General features: G+C 46.4%; 1 protein-coding gene across 1 annotated transcript in view; it reads right to left on the bottom strand.

Moving 5' to 3' along the window:
- Window positions 1-12,441, bottom strand: part of T265_03278 (hypothetical protein) — a gene marked incomplete at both ends in the record, with an annotated part of 29,143 nt that overhangs the window by 13,496 nt on the left and 3,206 nt on the right. The window contains 2 exons of the mRNA XM_009167724.1: window positions 3,873-4,007; window positions 4,049-4,133. Of these exons, the coding sequence (XP_009165988.1) occupies window positions 3,873-4,007; window positions 4,049-4,133 (220 nt within the window). The remainder of the gene's footprint in view (window positions 1-3,872; window positions 4,008-4,048; window positions 4,134-12,441) is intronic.

Consider the following 12,441-nt stretch of genomic DNA (forward strand, 5'->3'; position numbering starts at 1 on the left):
CTGGAGGGCCAGGAGACTGTGTTCGTCAGACCTCTAACCATTGACCCATCTGGTATGAGAGACTCTGTGAGTGTCGCGGGACACCCTCTAGTATAGCTCAATGGATCGCTGAGGTGCGCAAACCGTCACACCACGGTAAGGTCCAGTCTCTTCGTGACCAATGACCATCCAATTAGGTGGTTTCCTCGCTGTATACTCGGACGACTGCTTCAACCGGATAGCAAAAGACCTAACTGGGATTGAAGAAATTCATGGAGAAGAAGCCGGCTGGGGGGATTGTCCACAACGAATCAAGAGTAAACAAACTGTATGGGTGTGGAAAATCGACGAAAATGTGCTGTGATAGACTGACGGAATCTCAACCGATATCATACAGAGACTAGCTGGTCTGCGTAAATCGCTCTGAGGAGAAAACCTATGGTCGGCCTCGCCAGCTTATCTCTCGTTTGAGAAAAAATTCTCAGCAGAAGGGATTCAGGAACAGAGGCCATTCAGGGGGAACAGTTCAGTTGATATTAGTTGAGGGCGATCTCTCTTAAGAGGGAAACGTACTCTGCGGAGTATGATTGCATGTACCTCAAATTCCACCAATAACAGCACAGAAGCCAGTGCATTAATATTGTAGCTGATATTTATAACAGCTAGGATATAAAAAATACACACACCCATAAAAACAATCTTTATCGCCCATAGACGCTGTTACCATGATCGACACTAGTCCAACTCCGTCAGGAAGTTACCATCTTATAAGCTTTAACTGGAAGCATGATACGTTTCAAAGTCGTGCGCGAACTCACTGGAAATATCATCGCTCGTCTGTAGACTCTGTGCCCACGTAAAAGACAAGTCTAGTATCGAGGCTGTCTAAGGCTGCGTTAAGTCTACAAGTTATTTTGGGCGTTTGACAGCTGATGACACTGATGTGCATGGCATGCTGTCAGTGGAAAATAGTTTTTGTTGAGGTTCTGTGTCACGGTGATCTCCAGGAGCTGAAGTTATAAAATTCTATATTTTCGAGTTTTCGGTTGTGCAACGGGGATTTTCAACGAACAATGTGTTCAGCACCAGAAGCTGCGTTGTATTGCGTATGCTGAACCATCATTTGCCAAAGAGCGCTGTTTTCCGTGACCAATTCGGTGTGACAGAAGCGGAGGGGCACAAAAGGGACTACGAAACGTTTGGGTGCTGTCGGTAGTGCTTACCTTTCAGGATGGGGACCGCGTGATCCCCAATGCGTCTGGTTGGAGACACTGCAAGATATGGCTGTTAATCAATGTCAATGGCGTTCTTGTCCGTTTCTATCCAGGCTGACTGAATGAGTGTCTGGAGACATAGGCAATTCAGAATGATTATCGTAAGCTTGCACTAACTCCCTTCACTATCTACCTTTATTCTTCTCTTAAAATAAGACTTCCAAATAAATCACAGTTGTACTGCAGCAAAGCATCAATGTTGAACACTGATGTTATGCTGTTGACGATGATGAACGTCTTATCCGCTGCATCCGACAAAACAGACGGTTATATGGTTCTCACGTCGCGTAGTTGGATCGTCCAGATGTTTGGCGGGGTATTGTGACTTTGTACACAATTTTTCTATGCCGGCACTTTATTGGCGAGTTTATCGAGCGGTAAACCCGTCAAATACTATTTCTCGAATATTTCTAACGCAGGATCTGGTGTCTATATTTCGAGATCACTGGAGCTAATGCTAGAATGGCCGAAATGTAGAAACAGATCATCGGTAATATGTCGAATAGTTCACTTGCGAATTTATAGTCCTTTTGGAAAATCAACAGCGGCCCATGCATGTGGTTATGTTGTAAATATATTTAGGATGGCGTGATGAAGTTCCTAGGGGATTTTTTCGATGAGATCACACACTAAATTGCATCCTTCGGGGAGTGATCTGGAAAAGCCTGTTTAAAAAGGGGGGTTACATATTATGATGGGAAGAATATGGACAAAACAAGTTCATTTCTAATGCCGTCAAGCCAAAATACTGGGCACATGTACATGGGGATCTTCGGAAGTCGACGACGTTCCTACGGCGGGTAGTATTTGCGATTGTGCATTATGGAGGACCGTACGTGGTGCAGAGATAGCCAAAAAGTCAACACCGACGATCCCGGGTGGAGGATGAGACGCCACCTTCAATAGTTAATTAAGTGACCCACGTATGCAACTGGAGAGCCCTCCTAATTTGTTTCTTACGGACAAGAGCTTGCTGCTCCCCGAAAAGAATACCTCATCCCGGTCCGGTGAACCCTGCTGTTGCACTGGGGGGTAAAATACGAAAGGAACACCCTCATCCCCGAAAAGGACTAAATTTACACAATTTCGGTCACGCCAGTCCTCAAAATGTGCTTTATAAATCGGAGACAGGAACACTGCTCGGCACGGCAAATTAAATTTTAGGCGTTGCGCTGTGAGATGGTATTGTGGTGAGTTATAAAATCTGGTATGAGGACAATGGTGGTTAGTCTGGTTTTCCTAGTTAGCGTCAGGAACTCGTTAAAGAGTTGTTGAGCTAAATTTATCGCCTGAGTGGCTAGTAATTCAGACGTACTTGGCCCAGGCCCCTGGGGTGAACATACAAAAAGGATGTAAGGCTGTCTCCACTAGTCAATTCCTGGCAACCTAGAGCATTGCCTCAGGAAATCATCCCAGTGCCAGCTTCTCCATAAGGGAAACTTAGTTGGCGGGAAAAACTGAAACGATGGTAACAGCATTCCGGTAACTATACATCATCTAACCGCACAATGATATGCATACTTCGAATGCACCCTGAAATCGCATCAATAGATGCAGGGGTGATAGTTCTGCTCGGAGTGGCTGCAAGTCGTGCAAGACAGTGGATCAACAGCCAGTGACTGTGTTCCAAATAAACAAGTAAGTTCCATCCAAATGATGGGCACAACTCGAGATGACTCAGTGGTGAGAGCACAAGCTTACTGACCGGAAGGTCCGTGATCCGAAACCAACCTGTCTCTCGACTTCTCCTGTCTAGGCTTGGACAACCTGGCAGTATCTCAGCCCTCGTGCTTCCTTCTGGTGGCATGGCAGTCAGGGACCGATTTACGACTCGACTACTCTGATAACATAGCTAATCAGAAATACCAAGGAGAAGAAAATGCAGAATTTGTTCAGTTTGAAATCCTGATAGTGTAGACGTCCGAACAGCTCGGCGATGAAGGCGCGAAGCTACTCACCGGAAGGCACGCGATTTGAATACAACTATGGCTTTTCGATCGCTCCTGTCTGGGTCTTAGAAACCGGACAGTATCTCAGTATCTCGCGGTCCCATCAAGTTGCCCGGCAGCTATGCAGCGAAGGGGTGTCAGAGCTGAATCACTATTTATCAGTCCACCGGCATGCGCGACTACGAATTTGGTAGACTTTTGCAACCTTGTTCAGAAGGGTTTACTCTAACAATCTCCTGTGGGTGACTTCTATTGAGAAGGCCACTGTATACTCAGTGCATGCCGATACAGAATGGATATAGAACCAAATGGACGTGTGAAGTAGTTTAGGTATCAGCAGTACAAATTTTTCATAAGATACTTATGGTCAATTATCCAGGAAATTATTGAAGCGCCAATCGTATGTTTGTCTCCGATCCTGTGAAGTAAACTTATAATAAATAGTCTCTAGTATTTGAAAGGATACCCAACATTTGAGGATATCTGGGCTCTCCCCTTAAAGAGGGTTTTCGTTGTGCTAAAACCGATTGGCCGTATAGTCGGTAGTGGGGGAAACCAATGGGGGTATGGAAATTCAGTGTTTCCGGCCAACTTACTTTAAAGTAAAGCATAAGGCTGAGAAATCAAAAAAACAATACATGCTCGGACTACCAAGTACCATACTACTTACCGTCTCTTTGCCCTGCGAATTATCAGGTTCATCGACCAGTCCCAAGTAGGGGTTTTCAGTTACATCCGGAGGTTGTTGCGTTAGATCTTGTCGAGACATTTTGTCTATCGGCACCAACTTCAAGGCATAAAGATACTGATTTAGCACTTTTAAGTGTGGAGATCTAGAAGAGTTACCTTCCGGTTCAGAGGATTTTTCACATCAGCAAGGGCAATAAAGCGGGTGACATGACTGGCTTTTTCTTGGAGCACGCGGTGGTTCCTAGGACACAAAATACAGAAACTGTAGGTTCGATCATGTTCGATGGCTTAATAAGTAACAGTAACAAATTCACAAACCAAACTCAGTATGGTGCTTCACGACAGCATCCCATTGTAACTACTACTTTCACGGACCTAACATATCAAAGCGAACATGAGATTGTCGGTTGTACAGAGATGAAAGGTTAAATCTGCATCTTACTAAGTGATTTCGAAGAAAATTCAACAAACAGGGTGAGCTAAATCGGAACACCGAACATCAAAGATGAAACAAGATATAATCCATTCTAGAATTGTAATCAATTTGTCCAACCTTGCTTTCAGCGCATATGGCCAGATAGATTCAGTATATGAACGACCAATGGTCGATGGAACACAAGTGAATACGAAGTGGCTGCAAGCCTCAACTTTAAAAGGGCTGTTTAAAGAGGAAGACACCGTTCGTTAGGATCGGCAATCCAGCGATGTTTACAAAACGCATTCTTGCGCTGCACGCGTAACCATAGTCTCCAGACGGTCTGTCCAGAGTTATGTTTTGGGTGGGTTATTCGAACGAAAAGCGAAAAGACAGTTGTCCATGTATTGGTTTCTTCGCTTAAAGAGGATTTCGGGAGCTACTACGTGGCTGAAACCGCCAGTCATCTGATGGATGTGCCTTATCCATCCCGCTTCCAACAATAAACCACATACGACTTTACTAAACCCACGATACCCTTTCCACATAAAAGCTTTGAACGTCTGCATTCCATGTCAAGTGTGCTCATGAATCTTAAAACGCCCAGGGCGAACCCGCTTCGTCCTGTGTTTGGTGACTCAGAAGCGATGACTGACGGAATGTATGGCGTAGGAGCTGCACTCAATCCCGGAGCTGAACGCGCTTCGCTAGATTGGATTTCAACGACCGGTCGTGTTTGCGCTGTCTGGTTGTCCAGCTCAATCAAGTTCAGCGTCACTCCACATGAAAATCAGAAACTGTTTGTAGTTAGCGTGTGTTCCAAAGGATTGTTGTTCTGACGCCGGAGATATTTTCCATCGAGACTCATTTGATTCATTCAAGCAGGAAACACTGACACTTCGAACCTTGCAGGCGGTGTTAATACACAAGTCGGTCACCTGACATCTTTGGAGTTACGTTTGGATGGTCGATTCGGAGTCGATGCTCGTGAAGCAGACAATGGACAGCGACTCCTCCTATTGTGTGCTGACAATCAACCGTTTCCGGCTAGCACGGATGTCAAGAATAAACGCTGGCATTGTGCAGCACGGTGGCCATTCGGTGCAGTCAACCATGGGCCTAAATGGATCGCCTGGCTGTTAACCACCAGTGGAGGGCCTCAGTTCAAGACTGTCGTTAGTTCTGGGTCACATAATGACGCAACAATGGAGCACATCTAACACTCCTTTCCTTCCTTGACATTCAGTGTTGTTGTCAGTGCCGATAAGGATGACGATTTCCTTCGTGTTCTCGCAAGTCATCATGAAAGATACCAATTCACCATCGGCAGAGAACCCCCACAGACCAGAAGTCAGTCAGTTTTTTAGCTCACAAACCGTGCACCGAAGTACCGCGGTCCCAGCTGCTACAGCTTCACTTACCGAGGATAAGAAGAATAAAGAAATGAGAGCTATGTTTTGAAGGTTATGGTCCAACCTGTGCACTGACAACAGATAGGTCTGTCGGTCCCGTGTGGCAAGAATTGATAGCTACACAGTGAAGGGGGTGACTTGGGAACAAGACGACAATTGGCTACGTGACACTGTCATATCTGCCAGGGTCAGTGACTACTGGTAGTAGTTTGTAATACCCATCCATTTACTAACACGGTTGAGTTGACTGGTGAGGGTCTTCATGCTCCATGCTTCGGGCTGACCGCTCTTGGGTCCCCTCCAACCTATAGTCCAGTAGTACTGATTTGAAGTCAACTACTCACCAAATCAATACTGATAAAGAGCACGGGATACCTCAGTAGTTGAGGCGCGAACATACTGACCAGAAGATTCGAACCCAACCTCTGCACGTCGACTGCTCTTATTTAGGCCTAGGAAACCTAGCAGTATATCAACTCTAGTGCTTCTTCTGGCACCTAAAGAGTCACAGCTGAACGATTGTTATATAATAATAATAATAATAGTAATAATAATTGGGGAGAGATGGCTTAAGTGGTTACAGCGTGAATTTAATGACTGGAAGGTCCGTGGTTCGAACCCAACCTCTGTCTCTCGACTTCCCTTGTCTAAGCTTGGGCAACCTAGCAGTATCGCAGCCCTCGTGCAACCTTTCGGATGGCAGGCAGTTAGGCACCAAAAGGGTGTTACAGATGAAGTATTATTATTTATCAATAATAATAATGACAATAATTATAGTAATAACTCGCTCGAGCGTGAGCACGTTCGCCTGGTCAGACGTGAAAATTCAGATGCATCCAACGTACGTTAGTGGAGTGGTGGTAACGCGCTTGCCTCACATGTCAGATATCCGGAGTTCAAAACCCGGTAAGGCCATTGGACATGCACTGCTGATGAGCTCTAATAAGAGTGAAACTCGAATCCAGTGCTTCCCCCTTTGGTAAGGACTCACCAGAATTGCGCCAGAACAGAAGGACGACTGTTCAAACGACTGTGATATGAGCAACACATATACAGCAAATCCCACAACGGAACTAATAACGATAATAATTATTATTATTACTGTTGCGTAACGAGCACATGGAGGGAGCACAGCAACATGGAAAGGAGCTATGGTAGCACCATTGTCCGACAACTCTCGGCCCGAAGCTGTCACCTTGTCGTGGTGGTCGGGCTTCAGTGCTGCAATGGTCCTGCGGGTTATACTTGCTCGAACTCAGCTCCTAAAGGTTCAGTCATGCCAGGAAGGTCAATGAGGAGCAGCCTGACGAAGAACAGCGAGTCCCCGTAATGAGGGTAATCATATTACGAGGCAGTCTGGAGGTAAAGTCGTACTGTCCTCTGCGGTAGGAGTGTGAAGGCATTAAGGCGTTTCCCCCAGGCGACCAGCATATCCATGCTTATGTAAGCAGAGATACTGCCTTCGCACGAGGAAGAATGGGTTAGAAAACGTCGGCCCCAGAAACCGCAGACTCCGATCGCTCAACGGTTGACCGTGATCGCCGGTGTATTATTCAATACGGTCGAATTACTTTTAAAACAAGAGTCCGGTGCTGCTCAAAAGGCACGTGCTGTGCACAGCTGCGCTAACAGTGAAACAGTAATGCCCTACATCCTGCTCCTTCGGGCCAGGCCGGTCCCCAACAATCAAGTGGGTCAGACCATTGAGTCATCGGATTCGGAAAGGGTCCCCAAGAAAACCCTAACAACCGCTGTTTCGCGGTTCCGACTCTTAAGTCAGTCCCCGACCAAAAGCTTACATCCTCTCACTGCCTTGTGGGTCAGACTTTTGAGTCAAAGGCTAGAGGTGGGGTACCTTAACTAAACCTGGGCAACTGAGAAGTATTAGTTGCCCTTGCAGCTCTTCGCTCACCGGCCTTCTCCCACAATCACGCCCAATCCATTGTACAATGCAGTGCAATAGCCATTATTCCGTCTTTAAACCTTCGCCCAGAAAAATGAACCAAAATAATCATTTACTAAATACATAAGATCTTTAATGTCCGTAGTCTATGTCAAATTGGTCGACAGGCATCCCTTGCTGAAACCTTGATTTCCATCTCTATCGATATGTTGTGTCTACGAAACACGCATTCGAAACCCCACCCCCTCATGTCATTTAGAAAGAGCTAAGATGTTTCATATTTCACTCCTCAGGTATCTGGTGATCCTGACGCAATGGCTCGTGGTATCTACGGTGTGGGAGTTGCAGTGGATTGGATCCCAGAAAATAGTCGCCTTTGTGCTGTGCAGCTGTCGGGCTCAATCAAGATTAACGCAGGTCGATACGACCAACGATGTTTGTTTGTCGTATCAGCATACGTCCCAACAGATAGCAGTTCTGGGACTGAAAAGGACTAGTTCTATCAAGATCTGTCACGACTGCTGCGGTCAGCCAGAACGACAGATAATCCTGATGGGTGACATTAATGCTCAGTTTGGACTACTAAGTCCGAGGGAAACAAAGTTGGGTGGTAGATTTGTAGTCGATGCTGGACGTATGTATAATGGAGAGCGGCTTCTTCAGTTGTGTGCAGATCATCGTCTGTTCCTGGCCAGTACGAAATTCCAACACAAATGCCCACACCCAGTTACTTGGAGGCCACCTACAACAAAACAGTGGTGGACTCAATTGGATCATAGGCTATCAGTTACCGATGGAGAGCCACAGTTAAGGATTGTTGTTCCTTCTGGGGTACCCAACTTGACTCTGATCACACCATCGAGCACTTCGCTTTCCGCCAGCACTGCGCGTGCCGAAAGAGAGCAGCACCATTCAACTTCGACAAGCTTCAGTAGCTGAAGAGTATCGAGTTAATCTGGCTAGACAGCTAGTGGAAACGCACAGTCATGTGGACGAACAAGATTACTTGGAGATCGAATGGAGGCGAGTTAAAGAAGCAATGCTCTCAGTTTTCAGAACTGTTTGTCAAGCCCATCTGACCCGACTTACTGAACACTAGATACCTATGAGATCAGCAAACCTTACTGCTGTCAGAAAGGCTTTACCAGCAACTATTGACTATGATGGCGCACGCAGATACTTCAAACACCGGATAATCAGAAGCTTAAAGAATGACAGAAAACGTTTATGGATTTCGAAGGCCCAGGAGGTGGGGAAGGCTTCTGCTGCAGGCAACAGTCGCGCCCTGTTTCAAGTGATACGATCAACAGGTCAAAAGAAGGCAGGCGTCAGTGGAACAGTATGTGAAAAAGACGGAAAAGCAATTCACTCCCACAATCGCCGTATTGAGCGGTGGACTGAGCACTTCCACGAACAATTCACCCAGTCTCCTTCAACACAACCACTCGAGGAACCAAGCTACCCCAAATGGAACACTGATACCAACTCCCCATTAGCACCCGAAATGCAGCGTGTGATTTCAATTCTGAAGCACGACGAGGCACCTGGTGTCGATGGTCTACACCCCACACTGTTCAAAAAAGTTGGCGAGGTCCTGGTGACCGTCTGACGACCATACTGCAGGTGTGCAGCGAAAACAGAAGACCATCCGAATAGAGCTCCTCAACCGTCGTTCCGGTTTTCAAAAGGGGATCAAGAACGTCAAGTGAAAGCCATCGTGTTATTATCCCGGTATCCGTCGCATCTATGGTTCTCTCTGGTATTATTTTGCGCAGGTTGATGAATTATCGAGAGAGAGATTCGTGAGAACTAAGCTGGGTTTCGTCCCGGTTGAAGATGCACCGACCATATCTTTACCTTGAAACAAGTTCTTGAACAGTGCCACTCCTTCAGCCATCCCATTTTGGTCATTTTTCTTGATTTGAAAGCTGCTTTTGATTCTGTCGATCATCAACAACTTTGACAGTGTCTGGCAATCATAGGTGTCCCTTCCAAATATCTACCTCTCTTGAGGGTACTGTGTGCGCATACGAGTATACGGGAAGCTCTTGCCTGTGTTCACCGCGTCCAGTGGTATAAGACAACGCTGTCCTGTCTTGTCCTTCCTGTTCAACTTTGTTATTGATATGCCGTTGGGAATTTCTCTGCCTGCCTCTGAAACTTCGGGAGTCAGGATGCTGCCAGGCCGTTTGCCCACAGACATTGAGTATGCGGACGATATTGCTCTCCATGGCTCAGATCCTTTCCTAGTGCAAACGATTTTATGTAACCTAAATAACTCTACCGCACGGTTTGACATGCGCTTCTTATCTTCAAGGTGTAAAGCGCTGCTACAAGACTGGGTGCGATCAAACCCAAACCTCATGCCTGCAGGCGAACCAATTGAGCAACTGCATAAGTTTCGGTTTACTGGCTGGAGATGAGATTATTTCTCGAATCGGAAAGGCTGGGGCAGCTTTTGCTAGCCTCCGACACCTATGGCGCCAACGTGACGTCAGTTTATCTAGCAAGGGGAGAGTTTACACTGTGGTGGTGCGATTAATATTGCTTTATGGATCAGAGACGTGGCCCTCACGCCGAGAGGACATGTGGAAGATGTCAGTTTTTGACGGTCGGTGTCTTCGAAGCATTGGCCACGTCTTGTGGGAACATCGGATTAACAATGCTGAGGTACGCCAGATAGTCATAGGAAGAATAAACTTTCCCACGATAGATGAATTACTTACACTTCATAGGTTACGCTGATTAGGGCATGTACTCCGCATCCCAGAAGACCGTCTGTCTCGCAAAGCTCTTTCCACCTAGTCCTGTGCTGCGTGGATGTGACAGAGAGGTGGACAATGTATGACCTGGCAACGAAGTACAAAAACACTAACCAGTAAACTTAGTCGGGCCGGCAACTGCCGTCTCCCTGGATGCGGACACCTGGACTCAAATCACTAATGGTTAATGACACTTGTATTGGCCCGATCGCGCAGTCAGTGGCAAGTGTGCATCAAAGCTATCAGCTCGCTAATTTCTGGACAAACTGAGCAAGCCTTCGCCTCCTAAGCTTGGCTGTAAATCCCATACTCCCATTCTACGGTGATCCGAACTGTAGCAGCTGGAACCAATGTGCCTATGGTACATGGTTTATCGCTGATAAGTTGAACTGAATTGAGTTGCCCGACAACTTTGATACGATTTAATTACCACCAAGCATCGTTGAGATCCCTGGTCCTGGTTGACGCCAAGAAATCCATAACCCCACGCAACAAGTACGAAAGCGCATGCGAATTTCCCAAACACCAAATAGTGAAGAGTCTAAGGAAGGACCGAGAGCTCTGAGGGTTCAGGAGATAAAGAAGACTTGCCGCCGGAAACAGCTGTGTCTGATACCACTTAATACGATCAGCTGACCAAGGGGAAGCAACTGTCAGTGAGACCATAAGTGAAAAGGACGGCTCACCAATTCATTCACAGAAACACAGACTAGAAAGATCGACCGAACACTGTGAACAACAGTCTAGCTAGCTCCCTGCAACACAACCTCTGGACACAGTGCATGCAGATGAATGGAATGTAAAGCCTAGTCGCCCGTCAGAAGAAATAAAATAAGATGTAGCCCTGCTAAAACCTGGGAAGGCACCAAGACCAAACGGTTTGTATCCAACTCTCTTCAAAATAGACGAAGAATCTGTTTACCCAACTGACGAAACTTATTGCTGATATATGGAGTGGTGATAAAACGCCCGCAAAATGGGGCACATCGACAGTCATCCCCATCTGTGTGAAAACCATCATAGCAGCAGCCTGTTAGCTGTGGCATGAAAGGAGCCCTCTTGTCTTATCATTCAAAGATTGACCGGACACAGGGAAAGACAGATCCGTGAAAACCGAGCTGGATTCGGTCCTGAAAGAGGATGAATCGATCATATTTTCACACTCCGACAGACTATGGAACAGCGAAACTGCTTGCAGCAGTAGTGTTCTTTCTTACCATGAAAGCTGCCCTTGATTCTTTGCGCTGCCAGATTCTTAAAGCGCTGTAGGCCAACTCTCATGGACACTGTTGGTTATCGCTTAAGTTCATTACATCAAGCGATGTCAGAAAACAGTCACGTTTACCCTTTCATCTTCAACTTCGTCATCAGTACGTTCATGGAAGATCCACTCATAGGCTCTAATGACTGCGCAAACGAAATGCTCCCATGGCGCTCGTCTGAGATATCGACTGTGCAAACAGTACGGCGGTTTGGATCTGACGCCATCATAATATAGACAATAAAAAATCTGGGTAATTCTGTCCCGGGATTCGGCATGCTCTTCACATCTGCAAACTGTAGTGTGCTGCTGCAACACTGAGTGGGATTAAACCCGAAATTCGTGTTTGTGGGTGAGCCAAATGAGGTAGCAGACAATTTCGCTTACCTAGGTAGCTTCATCAGTCCCAGAGGTCTACCCAAAGATAAATCTATTCGGACTGGGAAGGCTACAGTGGATGTCACATCAGCCTATCTGTTTAGAGTTAATTGATGACGCTGAGGTTCACTCCTTGTTAATACATGGTCATCATCATCATCATCATCACCATCGACAGCATGACATCAGTGCTCAACACCAATGCTTCACTGCCGTACAGCCATGACTTATTTGAAAGCCACATTGTAAAGAAAAGAATAAAGGTGGGTGGGGGAGGGACTTATTGCTAGCTTAACACAATCATTCCGAGGTGCCTACACCTCCAGACATTCACTCAGGAAATCTGGACAGAAACTGACAACAAGAACGCCACTGATATCGTTTGGCAGCCATATCTTGTAGTGTCTCCAACCAGGCA

Source organism: Opisthorchis viverrini (genome assembly GCF_000715545.1).
Source record: "Opisthorchis viverrini unplaced genomic scaffold opera_v5_47, whole genome shotgun sequence".
Lineage (NCBI taxonomy): Eukaryota > Metazoa > Platyhelminthes > Trematoda > Opisthorchiida > Opisthorchiidae > Opisthorchis > Opisthorchis viverrini.